Source organism: Neoarius graeffei, chromosome 8 (genome assembly GCF_027579695.1).
Source record: "Neoarius graeffei isolate fNeoGra1 chromosome 8, fNeoGra1.pri, whole genome shotgun sequence".
Taxonomy (NCBI): Eukaryota; Metazoa; Chordata; class Actinopteri; order Siluriformes; family Ariidae; genus Neoarius; species Neoarius graeffei.
Window position 1 is genome coordinate 26,758,981 of NC_083576.1, and position 21,252 is coordinate 26,780,232.

Here is a 21,252-nt window from a genome sequence, read left to right on the forward strand (position 1 = left end):
CACAATAGGGTCTGTATAATCTAAAATGGGTGAGAACAGATATGAAAGAAGAAATAAGCGATAATAAATCTGCCTTTTGGATTTATATATATTTACCTTGACATTAAAATAATCTGTAATAAATGTAATCATCTATTAAAAAAAGTTACAATCATATGTAATTATGGCTTGCTATACATTTCATCAATGGCTTTTACTGTTATGAAATGGCCTACTGAGAATGGCAGCTTTGTGGTTGCTACTGCTGATAATTTATTGCTATTAACTACATTGATTTTGCCTTTGTGTGGGATAAACAGCGGAGAAAACCTTGCCTGGGTCGATGTGTACAACTATAATATTTAGTTTTGGGGGGTTTTTTTGTTTGTTTTTTAAAGAAACAAAAATTTAGCTTTTAAGACAAAACTTCCACCAAATGTCATGGTGTTAGTCATGAAGCTCTTAGCAAAGTTGTCTCATACCATCTCAGTGTTCTCATCGATGGCCTTAATCTGCATCTTGAGCTTGTTGACCTCGCGGTCATAAGCGCTATGGGGAACAGACAGGTCGTACATGGTGAGTGACCAGAAGGTGGCATAGAACTGCGGGCGCAGGTCGTCCCACACTCGAGGTAGGTGGAGCGAGACGACAGCTTCGTGAACAGGCGTCATCACCTGCTCGCAGGCCGCTATATACTTGTGGACCTTCTGCTGCTGCCGGTTTCCCTTCTCGGCCTTCTTCAGCTCATCGTACTTGGCCTGGAAGGGGAAGCGTAATGATTAGCCCATTCAGAAGCAAAACAAGAACTGCATGGAACGATGGCCGTGTCAGCGAAATAAAACCAGAGTGGGCACGGCTCCCGGACCGAGGCCAGAGACTGAGCTCTGTTTGGCAATGAGCCGGAATAAATCAGTGGCACTAAGCAGCTCTGGGCTACACAGCCGGAGGCAGGGATTTAAATCTGCGGCACTTTTATGAAAAGGCATGCATCAGGAATGATGGTAAAATGCAGTGTTGACAATGTGCCTCAAAGTAGATACGGAGAATGTTACATAGGGAGTGCAAGCAGACAAATCTTGTTAGGCAAGGGGAGGGGTTGAGGGGGGGAAAGGGGACACTTCAGCATTTTTCTACTTTTCAGTCTACTTCTGCAGCTTTAGAATGTATGGTAATATGATTTTTTTTTTAAATACAGAATACATACATCAATAGCCAAGTTAAATATAAAAATGATGCAATAATGACTAAATCTAGCCTATACGTTGCACAGATTGTTAAATGAACAATTTTATGTGACTCACCATAATCTGATGGGCGTACATTGGGCGGGACAAAAAGAAGGCAGCATCATGGGGAGTGTGGAACTGGTTACAAAGCACGTCTATGGAAGGAACTCTCTTGATGTAATCCTCCGTGCTCAGGTTGGATGCTAAAAAGCCACCAAATTGCACCAGTGTATCGTGACACTAGAGGTAAGAAGACAAGAAAATGGACCGTTCATCATTCAACGAGACTCTCCCAATGGTTCCTGGGCAAATTCTCTTCCTAAATCCTCATGCTGCTTATTTATTTGTCGAACTGCACCTTGCTTTATTAAAGCCATTCATCACCAGGAGCCCCCCCAGGAAATCAATGCAATGGCCAGTAAAACAATTTAAAGGGGCAAAGAGGAGCTGGAAAGAGATTCCTAAGTAGCAGGGAAGAAAATAAAAGGCAATGAAGCACCAGCTGAACCCTGGGTCAGACACTGCTTATTCTTTTAAACAAACAGGAAAAAAGTCAGAACTGATTTTATTTTATTATTATTATTTTTTTATTTGGATGTTGGAATTTATTTGAAATATTCATGGAGGATTGCTTTTAAATTTCTGGTGAAATATGAAAACTGTACATCTTTAACTTAGCTGAAGAATACCCAAGTTTTTTTTTTTTTTAAATATCAAACTATACTGCAATATATCCATTCAGCAAGTGAACTTGGAGTGTGAAATCTTGTAAGATGCACAGCATGCTGCAAACACTGAGCATTTAAAAAAAAAAAAAAAAGGAGCTCAACTGTAATTCCTGCTGAGGTTCCTTGTAGGTGAAATGGCCGTCTAAGAACAACAAGCACAGTAAACAAAGCCTGGATAAAAGGCGAGCTAACTAAGAATTTTAATAGCAGCATGTGTCCTGTGGCCATTTGAGAAACGTGGTAATGTGATAATTGTTGAGAACGAATTCAAACACCACAGGTGTGGATAAAAGACCAGCATGGGAGTGCAGGAAAAGCAGACTGTGTCCAGGCCATTTGTTTTTAGTGGACATGTTCCGATGGTTCAGAATGCTGCCGAGATTGTGGTCACCAGCTTTTGTTTTCTCAGACATACAAAACACACCCCCTACTGTCTTTCATAATAATTAATCACAAATGCATACAGAATGCGCTTCATGGTGCTTCCCACCCATTATGCTATATATCAGTCATTGTCAGAAGATTGTCCTCTCTCTCTGGGTGTTCTAGTATTCCCTCATTTTCCAATAGCTGAATTAATGCACTTAATTAGAGCAACATGACATTAGTGCTGAAATTTTTTTTAATTTAATTATTAGATTTCTGGGCAATGAAAGCCTGGGACTTGGCTTGGAGTGGCCTTGGGAGTGTGGCTGAGGAGATTTGTCCATTCAGCCACGAGAGCATTAGTGAAGTGAGGCACTGATGTTGGATGAAGAGGCCTAGCATGAAGAGCCATGGCTTGCTTTGTGCACATGAGCATCATCATGGGGAAACTTAATATAATCTTCGACAGCCATGTGTTTCTATTTTTGTGGAAATGTGTAATGGTCTGTGTCCACATACTTTTGGCCATAGTGTATTTTGAGCAGCACCGTGCTCATGAAAAGTCACAAAATAAAGCCTGTTTGCATTTTAGTTCACTTTACTACTACTACTTCTATTCACATAACTGAAAAAAGCTACACGGATCAACAAAGCATGGCTGAGCAGAAGCAGCACCTGTACTGTGTCAGGTTTAATAAAATGAGCTTTACTGTCTTCATCTGACTACCTTACCCCGCACTACTAAAAGACTTTCTATAAAATGCTGAAAAGTCTAACTTGAAACAGTTCTGTGCTCTTGCTCACACACAAATAGGCAGAGTGAGCAGGAAATTAGTCACTTTAGTCAATTTCTGTGGCTGGGCTAAAAGGGAAGCTGGCATAAACAAGATGACTAATACTGAAACTAATATTGACATCACATCGAGGAAAGCAATTCTCAGCCTACTCAAATGAACCGGAAGAAACCAAAAATTCAGAAATGTTCGACCGGGGTGGGGGTGGCTGCTCGTTCATTTGCAGTAGATGAGATGATTATGAACATAATTGAAGGATAATTAAAATACGTAATGAATGACCTTGACAGACAGAACACTCAATTTTTTACTGACCAATAAAAATCTGCACCTCAAATTGAAAACTGCAATTGAAGTGCGGAAATTGGGTATCTGAAGTGCTTCCACATGTCAGAACTCTAATTAGCCATTTGAACCTGTGAAGTGATCCTTCAGCCAGTCAAATTTCAGCAAGTAAAAACTCAGGAAGGGATCCAGAACCGAACAGATGGGGAAGTAGCCTCAGTCAGAGAGTAGCCACAGAAACAAACATCAAAGGAGTCTTGTGATTGGTTTGGTCTCGCTTTTTACAACGCTAATCGTTTTGGAGAGACACGGCTCCTCTGGGGAATCTGGAGCTGCAACTTGTGTCCTTTCTGGCTTCATGTGTAGGTTTCAATATACGTTTCTGTCTTTGGAAGATGGAGGTGCGATGTTGCAGTGATGAGTGGTGAAGGTAGAGGGCAAGAAGAAAGGCTGAGGCTGTAGTTTAAAAAAAAATTCTTTTTTATCCTACCGATTCATACAAACGATACTGTAAGTAAATATTTACCACTGCACCATATTAAGAAAACCCCAAAGAACATTCTTTATAGCTTCTTAAACATCACCATACACGGAATTAAACTATAAAGTATAAATTCACATGAATATGGATATTTATTCTGTCCACACTCACTGGATATGAGCAACTGAGTGCTCTGATTGGCTACTCTACTACTAGGCTATCAGCTCATATACCGTGAGTAGAGAAAAACAAAAAATGGCAGAGCATGTTGCTGAACCAACCGAGGACGAAATACACTCTACTCAAAAACAAAACCCCAAAAAATACAAAGAAATGCAACAAAATATGGAACAAAAGTATTTGATGGTAAGAGCGTATATGCTTAATTTTTCAAGAATTATTAGAGCATTTTTCACAAATTGCTACTGTCATTTCGCCGGTTTGTTTACATTCTAAGCAGAAATGATTTTGTTAGACGTTTTATTTTATATAAAGTTTTTATTTATCCAATTTGCAAAAAATAAAAATGCTCCATTTCTCAAAATCCAGTGAATGTGGAGAGAATAAAACAATTATTCCACTCAATCTCGTCATACATGGCTTATAGCCAACTCGGCACTACATGCCTTCATCAGCTATCAGCTCATGTACTGTACATGTACGACTCGAATTCATGGAATAACTGTTAAATGTCCTTATTTGGAAAATAATTCAATACCCATGGCTTAATTTGTTCAGAGAGAGGAATGGCTTCATAAACACCATTTATCAAGATCACAACTTGTAGTGTCTACCAAGTTAAAGTCTGTAAAATCAGACTAAGCCACACAAACTAGTCATTTCATGCTTTTTTGATAACATTGCAAGCAGGGTTTTTTTTAACGTGCCAAACAGGGCTTTTTGCATAAATCATGCAATCACATTTCAAAGTGCATTCAATGGCTGAGATGAGTCGATCAATCTCGGCAGGGTACTGCGAGGAGGCCTAACGCATTTCGGCTGATTGTAATGAGGCACACGCAACTTCCTGCACAGAGAGAGAAAAACAAGTCCAAATTATTAATTAAACCGCTTCCCTGCCGAGGTCATGGAAAAAAGCGTGTTGCACATTCACACCGTGGGCAATTATTCCCACAATCCTATGATGTGAGGGTGCATTTGCTAAAAGCTCTAATTTGTGACATTCAGAGAGGGGTGTGAAGAAAGAAGGGAGGAAAAAACAAACAAACACGAGATATATGCTCAACAGACAGGATCATTCTGTATGCCTGCGCAAAATGGAGTTGATGATGTTGAGTTTTTAGCACCATCTGCTGTGAATTGTGGTGGGTCTTGAAAACGCGGAGGAAATGAACACTGCGTTGGCTTACCCAGCAAGTAATTGAGCTGTGCAGCTGGGTAACAAGAGAGGCAAACTGGGGGTTTGAACGTGCGTGTTCATGTGAAACGCTTTCACAATTTCTCTGAGAAAGCTTCAGGATTAGAAAAATACTTCAGCTAGAAAGAGTGGAACATTTCAGTGCGCTCTAATTGCATACCTGATCATAGAGTTTGCCCACTAGTTTGAGGTGTTTTTCCCCTCCCTCGGAGAAAATGACACCGTTCCTCTGCTGAGCCATCAGCAGGCAAAGAGGAAGCGCCAACTCGTGGTCCAGCAGAGCGTCCTTCAGTCGCTGAGATGACTTCTTTGTGTTCCTGATCTGGCCAAAGTATCCTCCCTACTCACACAAACAAACCATGAGTGAGCAAATTCACTTATTGCAAGGTTATGCCTCCCAAAATTCATTCATTCATTTTTTATGATTTATTTGTCAATCACTTTGCATCTATCACATTCAGTAGAAAAGCATACTCATTTTGGATAAGGTATTCAAGTAAAAACCTCAACAGAAGAGATTAGTTTGAGAACAACAAACTAGAATCACAGTTTTTTTTTTTCGTATCTCTGGTTCTCAATAATAATAAAAAAGCTTGTGTTCCCTTTTATGAGGCATTATGAAGGTAAAACCTGATTAGAATAACAGTGCAGAGAACAGGACACAAGTACAGCCTGTCCTGGTAACCCAAGATAATATAGAGCAAGCCCAACCTTTGCTTTATATAAGAGAGCTCCTACTTTTTGGGGAAGATTTTTCACTGTTCCCCCCCCCGTGGCCAATTCCCACCCACCCATGGTTTTGAAGATGATAAAGAATAAAACTAGAAGGTTCCAGCAACTTAAGGCTTGTTTCATACCATCCCCCACAAAAAAAACAAACAAAAAAAAAACCACTAAAAACATTTCAGTGTTGAGTGTTTTCCATATTCAGTTGTTCCGATGTAAAAGAGAAGCAAACGTAAGTGAAATCAGTTGGACTGTTTCTTGGGCTCGGTAAAAGTAAACTAACTGCCATAATGGTGTTCAAAAGCTCATTCTGTTCTATTTAAGATAATTGTACTAACTGAAAGCAGTTTTGTACACCGTGCTCTATGATGCAAAGAACCAACAGAAGCAGTGCTGTCACTGCCACCAATGGCTTCAGTGGAATATTGAAAGAGAGGCATATTTAGTCTGACATTATGACCGTTTTGGTTAAGGAAATGTTGACATTTAGAGTCTTTTTTTGACTCAGCCTTTGGCTGAATCCTATAGAGGCACCTTTCTATATGTGTGTGTTTCTGTATGCGTAACCAAGTTTGAGCGTGTTTAAGACTGTAATTGGCGTACCAACTTCAGGTAGCGATTCCACAGTCATGGTGTGGTGCCACTACGTACTGACTATGTAAGTGCCATGTTACATAACCTCAGTTTAAATCCTCCATGGCTGAGTGGTCTAGAGTGCTGTCCAGGAAAGGAATGGATTTTGCAAAGTCAGTTCAAATCCTGGCGTCGACGTAAAAGGCTGAACTCAGACTTGCACAGGTCTTTAGTTTCATCATTGATGTAGTTGTTTTCATTGACTCATCACTGTAGGTCTTTATTTAAGAACACCTTTTCTCCACCCACGGAGAAACAGTTTTGAAAGGCCACACTGTCGCTCAGGACTACTGCACCTCTGCTTTAAGCTGCTCTCCTCCAGTCATGGCCTCCAGCTGCTCTGCTGTCATTTCATCTGTGATCTCAATCCCAGCCATTTTCTGCACCACCTCCTTCAGGATCAACAGGTCAAAGCTGGAGAGAAGAGAAGAGGAGAAACAAACGCGGGGGTTGGATGACTGACAGTATTGCTAAAACGGCAGCAGCTTTTTAAAATCTAAGTAAGTGGGGTATAAAGAAAAAAAAGAAAATGACTCAGAAATGGGGGACTCAATTAGTTCAGTGGGGGAGTGGATTGGTATGAAAAACAGTACAGCCTGAGAAGTCTGCTTCTCAGCCTATCATGATAAACTTATATAATATTGCTTACTACATATTTAAAATAATTCTTTTAACTTTCAGCAGCTTGTAAAACAATACCTCTTTCCTGCCTTGAGCTGATTGGTCACATACTGCAGCAAACCTCCCAACTCGATTGGGTACTTCCGGAAAACCGCTCCACAAAGACTGGCGAGACCTATAAAGAGCAAAGCTCAATAGGGTCATCTTAGTGAGAGAAACTGCGTTTTTACCAAGAGCAAAACAGTTAAGTCTTAAATTAAGCCATTTGCCTTACAATTCATGTAAAAATGCACTGTAAATGTTTAAATAGCCAAAAGCATCAGATGTGTTGTTAGGAATAAGAAATGACAGAACATGCAGTTATACTAAAACGTACATTGCATTAAAGGCATTTAGCAGACACTCTTATCCAAAGCAACATACAACAGACACAGAACAACCTGGGGAGCAGTTTGGGGTTAGGTGCCTTGCTCAAGAGCACTTCAGCCATTCCTGCTGGTCCAGGGAATTGAACCAGCAACCTTTTGGTCCCAAAACTGCTTCGCTAACCATTTGGCCATAGCTTCCCCATACAAACACTCTGCTTATCTTACAGCAACTGGCCAACAATTACAATGTTTTATTTTTCACTGAATAACACATCCCACATTTTAATGGTTTATCTTTAGATTTAATATTGTGGAACGTCCAAGAGACAACTTAGTTTGTGTCATCACTTGTGCTATAGCCGCAATAAACAGCTGTTCCCTCACAAGTCTCTCTCTGACTCGCTCTCAGAAACCATCAACTATCATTTTAGAGAGAAACCACAGTATAATCTGTCAAAAATTATACGTTTTACTTTGTTCAACACCATGTCTCTTAAATCTGTTTATGATTAATCTTTTATTATGTGGAACTCCAGCGATATCCCTGTGAATGAGCTGTTACTATCTAAAGAATAACATATAACATCCAGTCCGTGTTGGTATACAAAAATAACACACCTACCGATCAATCAAGAACATAAAAGGGCGTACTGATGTGTGCTTATACCACTGTGATTGGTCAATGATTACAAATTATTATATATTAAGGAATAAAATGTGGTTCTTTTTAAACATTTATTGTTAACTTTAACATTACGGAAAGTCCGTGAGATAAGTTAGTTCCTGTTACAAGTGAACGTAACACAGTTATTAACAGATGTTCCCACAAGTTAACAGGGGGAAAAAAATATGCTTATGTAATTGAGAAACCACAAGCCCGTCTATATTGATAAACTTACTGACTTTTACAAAGCACTGACAGAAAGCTCCTTTCATAAATCTAATTTAAAAGGAATACTTGTACATTCATGAAGCCAATCATCCAATTATCAGCCAATCATATGACAACAGCACAATGCATAAAATCATGCCGATACAAGTCAAGAGCTTCAGGAATCATTCAGGGGAAAGTCTGATCTCTGTGACTTTAACCGTGGCATGGCTGTTCGTACCAGATGGACTGGTTTGAGTATTTCAGAAACTGCTGATGATCTGGGGTTTTCACACACAACAGTCTCGAGAGTTTACACAGAATTATGCAAAAAACAAAAAAAACGTTGAGTGAGCGGCAGTTCTGTGGGTGGAAACGCCTTGTTGATAAGAGAGGTCAGAGGAAAATGGGCAGACTGGTTCAAGCTGCTAGGAAAGGTATACTAACTTCATCACTCTTTATAAACAGGGCAAGAAGCAAAGCATCTCAGCATGCACAATACATTAATCCTTGAGGTGGATGGGATACAGTAGCAGAAGACCATATCGGGTTCCACAGGCTCTAAGAAAAAAGAATGTGAGGTCATCATGGGCACAGACTCTTCAAAACTTGAGAGCTGAAGAATAGGGGCGAGGGAGGGGAATATCACCCCCGACTTCAAATGTCCAGTTTCATAGTCTCTGTACACATGACTGCCTCAGAGTCTTGTGGAACCTGATGTGGTCTTCTGCTATTATAGCCCATCCACCTCGAGGTTCGATGTGTTTTGGCTTCTCAGATGCATAAGCACACTTTTTCTTCAGTCTGATATTTGCCGTGAACCTTAGCTGGTGCTCTTGTCCTGTATCTGCATGATTTTATGCATTGTGCTGCTGCTGCCACATGATTAAATAACTGCATTTAATGTGCATGTGTACAGGTGATCCTAATAAAATGCACAGCGAGTGTTCAGTGTCTTGCAAAAGTATTCATCCCCCTTGGTGTTTGTCCTGTTTTCACACATTAGAAGCTGGAATTAAAATGGCTTTTTCGAGGGTTAGCACCATTTGATTTGCACAAGAAGCCTACCACTTTCAAGGTGAAAATTGTGTTATTGTGACACAAACAATTAAGATGAAAAAACAGAAATCTGGAGTCTGCATACATATTCACCCCCTTTCATACGAAACCCTTAAATAAGAGCTGCTCCAACCAATTCACTTCATAAGTCACATAATTAGTTAAGATCCACCTGTGTGCAATCAGTGTCACATGATCTGGTCACATGATGTTTATATAAATCAACCTGTTCTGGAAGGACCCCGACTCTGCAGCACTACTAAGCAAGCAACATGAAAACCAAGGAGCACTTCAAACAGGTCAGAGACAAAGTTGTGACAAAGTATGGATCAGGGCTGGGTTATAAAAAAAATATCCCAAACTTTGAATATCCCACGGAGCACCATTAAATTCATTATAGCAAAAGAGAGAGAATGTGGCACCACTACAAAATGACGAGAAAAAACGCTCACCAAAACTCTCAGGGCAAGGAGGGCATTAATCAGAGATGCAACAAAGACACCAAAGAGAACACTGCAGGAGCTGCAAAAATCAACAGCGGAGATGAGAGTATCTGTGCATAGAAGCACTTTAAGCCGTACCCTCCACAGAGTAGGGGTTTATGGAAGAGTGGCCAGAAAAAAGCCATTGCTTAAAGGAAAAAAATTAAACACGTTTGGAGTTTGCCCAACAGCATGTGGCAGACTCCCCAAACACATGGAAGATTCTCTGGTCAAATGAGACTAAAATTGATCTTTTTGGCCAGCATGGGAAATGCCATGTGTGGCACAAACCCAACACCCTGAGAACACCATTCCCACAGTGAAGCATGGTGGTGGCAGCATCATGCTGTGGGGATGTTTTTCATCTGCAGGGACAGGAAAGCTGGTCAGGACTGAAGGGAAGATGGATGGCACTAAATACAGGGCAATTCTGGAAGAAAACCTGTTTGAGTCAGCAAGAGGTTTGAGACTGGGACAAAAGGTTCACATTCCAGCAGGACAATGACCATAAACATACTACTAAAGCTACACTGGAGCGGTTTAAAGGGAAACATTTAAACATCTTGGAATGGCCTAATCAAAGCCCAGACCTCAATCCAGTTGAGAATCTGTGGCATAACTTGAAGATTGCTGTACACCAACGCAACCCATCTAACTTGAAGGAGTTGGAGCAGTTTTGCCTTGAGGAATGGGCAAAAATCCAAGTGGCTACTGTAGATGTGCTAAGCTAATAGAGACATACCTCAAGAGACTTGCAGCTGTAATTGCAGCAAAAGGTGGGTCTACAAAGTATTGACTTTGGGGGGGGGAGGGTGATACCTATTCACACTCCAGATTTCTGTTTTTTCATTTTACCGTATTTTCTGGACTATAAGCCGCTACTTTTTTCCTAGGTTTTGAACCATGCGGCTTATACAAAGGTGCGGCTATTCCGTGGATTTTTCTTCCACCGCTAGGGGCGCTGCTCTTCTTCTTCTTCTTGGATTTTTATGGCGGTTGGCAACTTAACGTATGAGGTGCATTACCGCCACCTGCTGGACTGGGGTATGGTTCAAGAGCCTATTCTACAACTAACCTGGGTGACTAAAAAAAAAAAGAGAGAGCTAGGGGCGCTCTAACCGGAAGTAGAATCAAAAATAAGATAGACGAAAAATCAATGCAAAGAAGAATTAGCAGATCTTTAGCAGATAGAACACGCACGACAAATTACTAACTGGTAATTATTTTCAAATCCAGCGAAGATGATTAAAGTGACTTGTGGTTTCAAACACAGGAGAAATGAAGGTAAATAAATACCGGTTATTTTCTCTTGGTTCTGTTCCGTTTTAATCAGCAAAGTTGCTGCCGTGTTAAAAGGCACTGTTCGGAAAGAATCTGTTCAGGTACATACATGTACATTTACAGTACAAAATCGTTCTGTACATGCAGTAAATATCTAATTTTTCAACATAGATATCTGCGGCTTATAGCCCGGTGCGGCTTGTATATCTTTTTTTAAAAATTTTTTTTAAAATAGAGCGGATGCGGCTTATATACAGGTGCGCTCTATAGTCCAGAAAATACGGTAATTATTGTTTGTGTCACAATAAAACAATTTTCACCTTTAGAGTGGTAGGCATGTTGTATAAATCAAATGGTGCTCCCCCCCCCAAAAAAAAAAAAAATCCATTATAATTCTAGCTTGTAATGTGACAAAACAGGACAAACACCAAGGGGGATGACTACTTTTGCAAGCCGATGTATATATCCTGACAGAAATCTTTACCATCTCGAAACTTACTCAGTTTTATTTGTTGAATAACGTTTTGAAAACCCATTTATTATTAGCCTGAGATAATGTGGATCATCCTCCATCCAAATCCCTGTGAATGACCCGTTACTATAGAAACATATCAGAACCAAGGCAGAGAGACATCATTTAGTAGTTACAGCCAGAACGATTCTCTGAGCTGCTGTTAGAGAAAATTTAGACACCTTCAGATTGGTTTAATTCACAGTGCTGTGGTATAATCAACACTAAATCATGCTGAAACTTACTTTGAAGCCAAGATGAAATTGTGGTGTCATCATGCTTCATCTTCTCTTTCTCCGGGTTAGCTAAAGCTTCAATAATGCAATCTATAAATAGAATCAAGGCCTACAACAGTTCTTTTCAGAGAACAGCAGTTTTGAATGAGTCATTTACATATTTTAAATGTGTTCAAAATGCATTCAAAAGACTGTCATCAACATCATAACCACACTGAAGCAAAAGCAGTCACAAGCAACTATATTTTTAGCATATCGGCTTTTTTCTTTGTTTCTTCAGAGAGCGGAAACATTAGTTGGGTGTAACTCAATGTGAGGTACTGAGCATCGCTGCGAACAAAGACAAATAACAGGGTTGCAGTTTTGAGAGTATCAGCAAGTTTCCTGGGAGAGTGCTTGTATGTGCTTGTTTGAGCAGGATTATTATTTGGCATACAGGTGGGTGGTGGGCTGTACTTCCTGGCAGGGTGAGTACAGAAAAGGATACAAGCCAGTACATCATAGTTGAGAGAGGTGAGGTATTTCAGAGAGTCCACCACAGGGGTGATGAGGTTGTCATACCACTGGATCTGGGAGAGAATCTGAACACACATGCCAACGCCATTATACATTTCATATTTTGCACTGTTGCAGGTTTAGAAGACTTTCTCAACTCGTTCACAAGCAGCACAGTCACTCCCTTTTGGTGAAACAAACAGTATTTTCACAGTAAACAGCTTTTACATAACATGGCGGAAAACTCACTGTCTGGTTTCAAACACATTATTTCCAGTAAGAAATTTCCTCAACAGTAGGCTCAGCACAGAATAGAGGTCCTGACACAGGGTTATTCTTTTGTCATCCGACTTGGATTGTTGGGTTTTTTTTTTTGCTCAAAATAAACACCTGTATGGTCCATATCAGGGTTGAACGTGACAAGTTCCCAGTGCAGCATGCAAAGTAAAACAAAGGGTTCAACTTGTCACATTACTTCCTATTTCACATTTTCTTCCCCAATGCCTTACTGATATGACAAGACTTTAAGCATCTAACACTGTAATTAGCTCAACATTACAATTACATGGATTAAAGCAAAAAAAAAAAAATCATCTGACCGAAAAAAAAAAGCTCCATGTCGTTGGCCCCTACCACATCAGCGATGCGTCAAATTTTAAACGCCGTGTTGTCCATTATCCCCTAGGCCCCTACTTATAGTACATTTACATAATTTTAACAATGACTAAAGCTAAGGCAAGACTTTACCATTGTCACTACTGGCTATAAATGATGAAACATCAAGTTTTCAGCACAAAGTGCAAATTTATTTCAATAATACTTTAGTAATGCACAGCAGTGGTTCAGAGAAAAGTGCAAGTGCAGTCGAACTTGAACCATGCTTTCAAAAGAGTGGAACAGAAAGAACTTGCAAGAAAAGTAAAGTGAAAGTTCACTTTTTCTGCTTCTTCGCAGTGAAGCCAAAGGCATCTAGTTTTTTGCCATTGCTTCCATAGACTTTTTTTTATGGCAAACTACACAAAAGCGCACACCTGCCATTTTCATCTTTTTGCACCATGAACTAAATGAACCATTATCGCCCATTTCATTTAGCCAAGCCCATCTCCACTTATTCTTTACCGTGTTGTCGATGTCTGACACATCTGTGCCTTCATTTAAAAGAAGCGCGTCCATGCTGGCAAAACCGAAAGTAATTTGACGCGCTCTAGTGATGGAAATCGAAGGGCCTATGTCTGGTGACCTTATACGCAGTACTCGAGTTGAGGGGGGGGATGTGGGGGGAGGCATCCCCCTTCTGAAATAAAAATCTCAAATCATCCCCCTTATAAAACGGCCATCCCCCCCCCATCACATCCCTTGGGCCATTTTACCAATTAATGTGGAAATTAGCCTACTATTATTTTAACAAATATTACTATTTCAACATTAGAGGCTTTGCGCAGTGATAGCCTACATGTAGCCGGATAAAAAAGACGCACATTTATTTATTCGGTTGCACCGCTCATTCACACCTATACGGAGGTTTCAGTCACTGAAAACAGCTACTTTCGCAAACTCTGGGCAGAGTGGAGATTTCTGCAAACTCCATCTTCAGACAGTCGTGTAAATCGGGAAAATGAAGCAACAGTGGGCAAGAGGGCACGCGCGAATATAATAAGTCAGAGGTGTGAATCTTTCACCGAATGCCAATTGTCCCGGTTCCTCATGAAATCGCACACGCAAATTCATTCGGTTAACTTTCAAATAACTGTTCTTGTGCACTTGACACCGGAGCCGCTTTCCTGAATTTTGAGCTTTGGAGTATTCGCTTCTTTATCGATTCAATCAATGAATTTGTCACATACATTAAATTACTAATGTAAAACATTAGTAGCCTATTTAAGCAATAGCTGTTTTCTCCACTGTTTTCCGACCTTTTGTGCTGAGTGAATGAGACACTTCATTACACTCCACTGACCGACTTCCAATTCTGGACTTTTTTGAAAATGTAATTTGCCTACGAGATGTTTTTTGGGATTTAATTCACGTTGGTCCTTCACTATTAATTTCTGAGACTGACGAGGCACTAAATACTGTGAAATTATTTTCTCCTTACTATGAAGTTTGGCATCTTAAACAAGTGTCGGGAAATCTTGCAGCCCGACTCTGCAGCCTCCAATGTTTAAGCGAACTGCTGAAACCATAATGTTTAAAGATTAAATTGTAGGCTAATCAAACCAAAGAAAAACACAGCCTTTCCAGACCGTTGTCTGCCGAAGCCTGTTTAACCTACAAAACGCTTAATAGCAAAGGTCTTGCTGCGGCTTCAACTTTTCACCTGATCACCTTTCAATAGGCAAATATCATTATTACTACTACTATTAGTAGTAGACAAGTAACCTAGTTGCCTAGTAGTCGGACAGCCAAATAGTTTCATCAGTGGCCTACGCCGAGCCTCCCCGGGACTAGACAGTAGCGTAGGCTGTATTTATTTATTTATGCCTATCTAGCGCAACAACTTATTCCTTTACATATACTCAAACATAGCACAAGAAAGGGTTCAGCAACAGGCAATCACAGCAGCTTGGTGAAGTTCTAAATCACATCGGTGTCAGACCTATGGGCCTACCCCCCCCTCCCTTTTTTTTCCCCTCGGATCTGCATCACTCTCATTATTGACCTTTAGCGCTCCCAGTTGACGGAAATCCGTCGTAGCGACGGAAAACTTTAATCCATGCAATTAGCCATGTAACACCCAATCCATGATTCAAATCAAGTCACAATACTGGGTTCACCATTAAATGTTCGCACGAGATATTTTTAACAAAAATTAAATGAAGATTTTATTACCAAAACTAACGGTTTCTTTCTCATCTCATCTCATTATCTCTAGCCGCTTTATCCTTCTACAGGGTCGCAGGCAAGCTGGAGCCTATCCCAGCTGACTACGGGCGAAAGGCAGGGTACACCCTGGACAAGTCGCCAGGTCATCACAGGGCTGACACATAGACACAGACAACCATTCACACTCACATTCACACCTACGCTCAATTTAGAGTCACCAGTTAACCTAACCTGCATGTCTTTGGACTGTGGGGGAAACCGGAGCACCCGGAGGAAACCCACGCGGACACGGGGAGAACATGCAAACTCCGCACAGAAAGGCCCTCGCCGGCCCCGGGGCTCGAACCCAGGACCTTCTTGCTGTGAGGCGACAGCGCTAACCACTACACCACCATGCCGCCACTAACGGTTTCTTTATTAACTTTAATATATAGTTTCCCAGTTTACCAAAACACACTATGTCTGAGGACCCTCCAGATCTACACCTTTACCTCATAAACACCATTAACAAAAAGCTTGACTAAACAGATGTTTTCAGCCTAGACAGGATGTCTACAGGTTTGTCCAAGTTAAATTTAAGACTTAAGACTTTTTTATACCATGTTCCAAAAAAAATTAAGACCAAATCTAAAGTCACGCAAAAACGTACTCTTTTGAAAAAAAAAAAAAAAAAAACCTATATAATTTAATGTAACTTATTGTTCTTGTAAACATTCACCAGAAAACACTACTCTAGTAGAAGTACTTCATTTCTTTTCCTTGACAGGCATTCACACACTCAGAACACAATATAAGGATAGGATAAACTTGTAACTATGTGACAATCAGAATGCAGTCACAACGTTTGAATCCAGTGAAACAATGTGAAAATGTGAATGAAGTCTCACACACACACACACACACACACACACACACACACACACACACACACACACACACACACAGAATCCAATGCAACAGTTTTTTTTAATTATTATTTTCTCTGCTTGGGGAGTCACATTGTAAGCAGAATTGTTCAATTCCATCTTGGGTCAAACAACAATGCAGAAAACAGTTAAACAATGTGAATGCACATACACCTGAAAGGTACTGAAAGGTGAGTACTGAAAGCATACCTTTCACTCACTTGAAAGGTATGCTCACTTGCACTTCTTAAAACACTTGGAACGATACCCACACACAAACAATACTATTCTCTCACATGCACGCAATAGAATATATTCTCTCTCACACACACACACAATATTCTCTTACATCTCGCAGATCTATCCTCTTCTCCACGACCGTTAGTGGTGGCAGCGCTGAAGTCGGATATTTGAGGCTGATGTTTGCTTTTAGCAAAAGCAACGTGCTTGGCGCTCTTCATATGAGAGTCCACTGCTCTTATCCCCATTGTGCCCAACTTAAAAGTCTTACAGCATGCTACACAGTATGCCTCGTTGGCATCTTTGGGTACAGCTTTCAGCCACCACGAGTATTTTGCATCTTGCAGCCAGTTATCATTAAATTTACATTTACCCATTGTGGCTCGGACTACCCTCCATCAACAGATCAGGCACTGAGTGGTTGTCAAGCACGCGTGTGTCTAGCAACCGGTGGATTCGGAGCCTGCGAGGTATAATTGTGAGCATCAAAAACGATTAAACTTTTTCCCCATCCAAAGTGTACCACATTTTAACGATATGACTGAGTAAAATCTCCATAAATTTAAGATTGAAAATTTAAGACCACGGGGTTTGAAATTTAAGACTTTTTAATGGCCTTATTTTAGGAAAATTAAATTTCAGACTTTTTAAGGACCTGCGGCCACCCTGCTAGACTTAAACGCTGAGACTGTGTCTGATTCCCGAACACTACTTGGAAGGCTGTTCCATAACTGTGGGGCTTTGTAAGAAAAGGCTCTGCCCCCTGATGTCGCCTTCACTATACGAGGTACCAGCAGATAACCTGCACCTTTTGATCCAAGTAGGCATGGAGGGTCATAAAGGACCAGAAGTTCACTCAGGTACTGTGGTGCGAGACCATTCAGTGCTTTAAAGGTCAAGAGTAGTATTTTATAATCAATACGAAATTTGATTGGGAGCCAATGCAGTGTGGATAAGACAGGGGTGATGTGGTCATATTTTCTAGTTCTAGTAAGGACTCTTGCTGCTGTAGTTTGAGCTAACTGGAGCTTGTTTATGCACTTATTGCACTTAGTGTAGTGGCTGCTGCTTTATGTCCCGGGGCTCCTTCATGCCCGTTACATCTTCTGGCTCTCCCCTTTTAGTTATGCTGTCATAGTTAGTTTAGCCAGTGTCCCTGCTTGTACTCAGTGCAAAATGTATACTGTTCCTACTTATTCAGGTGACACTGGGCATACCTAACAACCTGTGTCCCCCCCACCCAATCTGTCCCTCTGAGTAACATGTCAATCCTGGGATCAAGATGCTGACCTCTCCTGCTCCTCGGAACTGCCTGATCCATCCTGATGCCCCATGTCTGGTTGGAGTCTCATCACATCGCTCCTATGGAGGACGGCCCCGTATGGACAGTTGAAAGTCACACTTGGAAGACGCTCTGAACACTTACAGTAATGCTTTTATGGCTGAGGACTACAGTTGACTTGCTAACTTTAGGACTGCAGTTGTCATGAACAGTTTTGCACTCAAGTTTCCATTAATGAAGAGTTTATAACATCAACGAAACTGACTTCATGCTAAAACTGTTAATGTGATAGTCATATTGTCTGTTGTTGCCCAAATGAGGGCGAGTTCCCTTTTTAGTCTGGTTCCCTTCGAGGTTTCTTCATGTTGTCTGAGGGAGTTTTTCTTTGCCACTGTCACCACAGGCTTGCTCATTGGGGATAGATTAGGGATAAAATTGGCTCATTTCTTGGGTCATTCAGATTCTGTAAAGCTGATTTGGGACAATGTCTATTGTTAAAAGTGCTATACAAACAAACTTGACTTGACTTTAATATTCATTTTGTTAAATAATAAAAAAAAATCCCTTTTCATATTCCCAATAGAGAATAATTATTTCCCCACATTTGTAAAGGTTGGAATAAAATATAATAGCCTATTAATTAAAAATATTCCTCTTTGTAAAAAACTAATTAAGTTAATAACAAATAGGCCTTCTCATCTCATCTCATTATCTCTAGCCGCTTTATCCTGTTCTACAGGGTCGCAGGCAAGCTGGAGCCTATCCCAGCTGACTACGGGCGAAAGGCGGGGTACACCCTGGACAAGTTGCCAGGTCATCACAGGGCTGACACATAGACACAGACAACCATTCACACCTATGGTCAATTTAGAGTCACCAGTTAACCTAACCTGCATGTCTTTGGACTGTGGGGGAAACCGGAGCACCTGGAGGAAACCCACGCGGACACGGGGAGAACATGCAAACTCCGCACAGAAAGGCCCTTGCCGGCCACAGGGCTCGAACCCGGACCTTTTGCTGTGAGGCGACAGCGCTAACTGCTACACCACCGTGCCGCCCCAAATAGGCCTTGCCTTAGTAAATTTTAATGGACATTTCTACTATCTCCATTTTCTTTGCTTTAGCTTTCAACAGTCTGTAAAAAGAGAGCTCCAATTTCTTGTTGAATCAATTTGAATAGTCAATTGCACAACACCACACTCTCATTTTAGATCGGTTTATTTTTGTGGCATTAGAGCTGTGTTACTTCCACCTATGGTGAAGTTGCATGCATTTCCACCATTATACGATAATGTGCTCTCTGCTGTATAAAATACCATTACCGCTAGGAAAAACTACTTGATTATGCAGGTGATTGACTGCAATTAATTTTTCATCTCACCGAGTTGTCAAATTTGTAGTGCAATTTATCATGCCACAATTAATCAATCATCATTACATGTCAAATTAAGATGCATTGCAGAAACAGCTCAACCTGCAAAGTTTCAATCTGCCATTCTCTACTTTGAGTGACTAAAAAAAAACCCTCAACGAAAAATCAGTTTAAATTTTTTTTCTTTTAATTTCAAGGATGAACCCAGTGCCTCCCATTTGGGATGGTCCTAACTGCAGAATGAAATACAGTGGTGCTTGAAAGTTTGTGAACCCTTTAGAATTTTCTATATTTCTGCATAAATATGATCTAAAATATCATCAGATTTTCACACAAGTCCTAAAAGTCGATAAAGAGAACCTAGTTAAACAAATGAGAAAAATATTATACTTGATCATTTATTTACTGAGGAAAATGATCCAATGTTACATCTGTGAGTGGCAAAAGTATGTGAACCTCTAGGATTAGCAGTTAATTTGAAGTTGAAATTAGAGTCAGGTGTTTCAATCAATGGGATGACGATCAGATGTGAGTGGGCACCCTGTTTAATTTAAAGAACAGGGATCTATCAAAGTCTGATCTTCACAACACATGTTTGTGGAAGTGTATCATGGCACGAACAAAGGAGATTTTGAGGACCTCAGAAAAAGTGTTGTTGATGCCCATCAGGCTGGAAAAGGTTACAAAACCATCTCTAAAGAGAGTTTGGACTCCACCAATCCAGTCAGACAGATTGTGTACAAATGGAGGAAATTCAAGACCATTGTTACCCTCCCCAGGAGTGGTCGACCAAGAAAAATCACTCCAAGAGCAAGGTGTGTAATAGTTGGTGAGGTCACAAAGGACCCCAGGGTAACTTCTAAGCAACTGAAGGCTACTCTCACATTGGCTAATGTTCATGTGTCCACCATCAGGAGAACACTGAACAACAACGGTGTTGCAGGGTTGCAAGGAGAAAGCCACTGCTCTCCAAAAAGAACATTGCTGCTCGTCTGCAGTTTGCTAAAGATCACGTGGACAAGCCAGAAGGCTATTGGAAAAATGTTTTGTGAACGGATGAGACCAAAATAGAACTTTTTGGTTTAAATGAGAGGCGTTATGTTTGGAGAAAGGAAAACACTGCATTCCAGCATAAGAACCTTATCCCATCTGTTAAACATGGTGGTGGTAGTATCATGGTTTGGGCCCGTTTTGCTGCATCTGGGCCAGGATGGCTTGCCATCACTGGTGGAACAATGAATTCTGAATTATACCAGTGAATTCTAAAGGAAAATGGCAGGACATCTGTCCATGAACTGAATCTCAAGAGAAGGTGGGTCATGCAGCAAGACAACGACCCTAAGCACACAACTCGTTCTACCAAAGAATGGTTAAAGAAGATTAAAGTTCATGTTTTGGAATGGCCAAGTCAAAGTCCTGACCTTAATCCAATCAAAATGTTGTGGAAAGACCTGAAGTGAGCAGTTCATGTGAGGAAACCCACCAACATCCCAGAGTTGAAGCTGTTCTGTACGGAGGAATGGGCTAAAATTCCTCCAAGCCGATGCGCAGGACTGAGCAGCAGTTACCTGAAACATTTAGTTGCAGTTATTGCTGCACAAGGGGGTCACACCAGATACTGAAAGCAAAGGTTCACATACTTTTGCCACTCACAGATGTCATATTAGATCATTTTCCTCAATAAATAAATGATCAAGGATATTTTTGTCTCATTTGTTTAACTGGGTTCTCTTTATCTACTTTTAAGACTCGTGTGAAAATCTGATGTTTTAGGTCATATTTATGCAGAAATACAGAAAATTCTAAAGGGTTCACAAACTTTCAAGCACCACTGTCAGTAGCTCAAACTGGAGCTGGTCCAGCTGTGCCTATAGGGCTTAACCCAAAAGATGCTACACAATTTGTGGAAAAAGGATCTGAATCAAGTCTGACTTTATTCTGTAGTGAGAGGTACAATTTTGCAAACCTGCATGCACAGAAGTGACATATGGAACTGTGTAAACGAGCCCAGGCTCAAGTACTCGGGTACGAAAACACCATGTGTGTGAAAATATTTTAAATCCGTAATGCGCTAAAAGCCAATCTCAACACAACCAACATGAGACCAGGA

General features: G+C 40.7%; 1 protein-coding gene across 2 annotated transcripts in view; it reads right to left on the bottom strand.

Moving 5' to 3' along the window:
- Positions 1 to 21,252, bottom strand: part of thoc2 (THO complex 2) — a 209,330-nt gene that overhangs the window by 49,685 nt on the left and 138,393 nt on the right. For both annotated transcript variants that reach the window (XM_060927494.1, XM_060927493.1), the window contains exons 17-23: positions 12,513 to 12,606; positions 12,035 to 12,115; positions 7,296 to 7,392; positions 6,893 to 7,010; positions 5,398 to 5,577; positions 1,281 to 1,445; positions 462 to 737 (exon numbers count right to left, since the gene is read on the bottom strand). In XM_060927494.1, the coding sequence (XP_060783477.1) occupies positions 462 to 737; positions 1,281 to 1,445; positions 5,398 to 5,577; positions 6,893 to 7,010; positions 7,296 to 7,392; positions 12,035 to 12,115; positions 12,513 to 12,606 (1,011 nt within the window). The remainder of the gene's footprint in view (positions 1 to 461; positions 738 to 1,280; positions 1,446 to 5,397; positions 5,578 to 6,892; positions 7,011 to 7,295; positions 7,393 to 12,034; positions 12,116 to 12,512; positions 12,607 to 21,252) is intronic.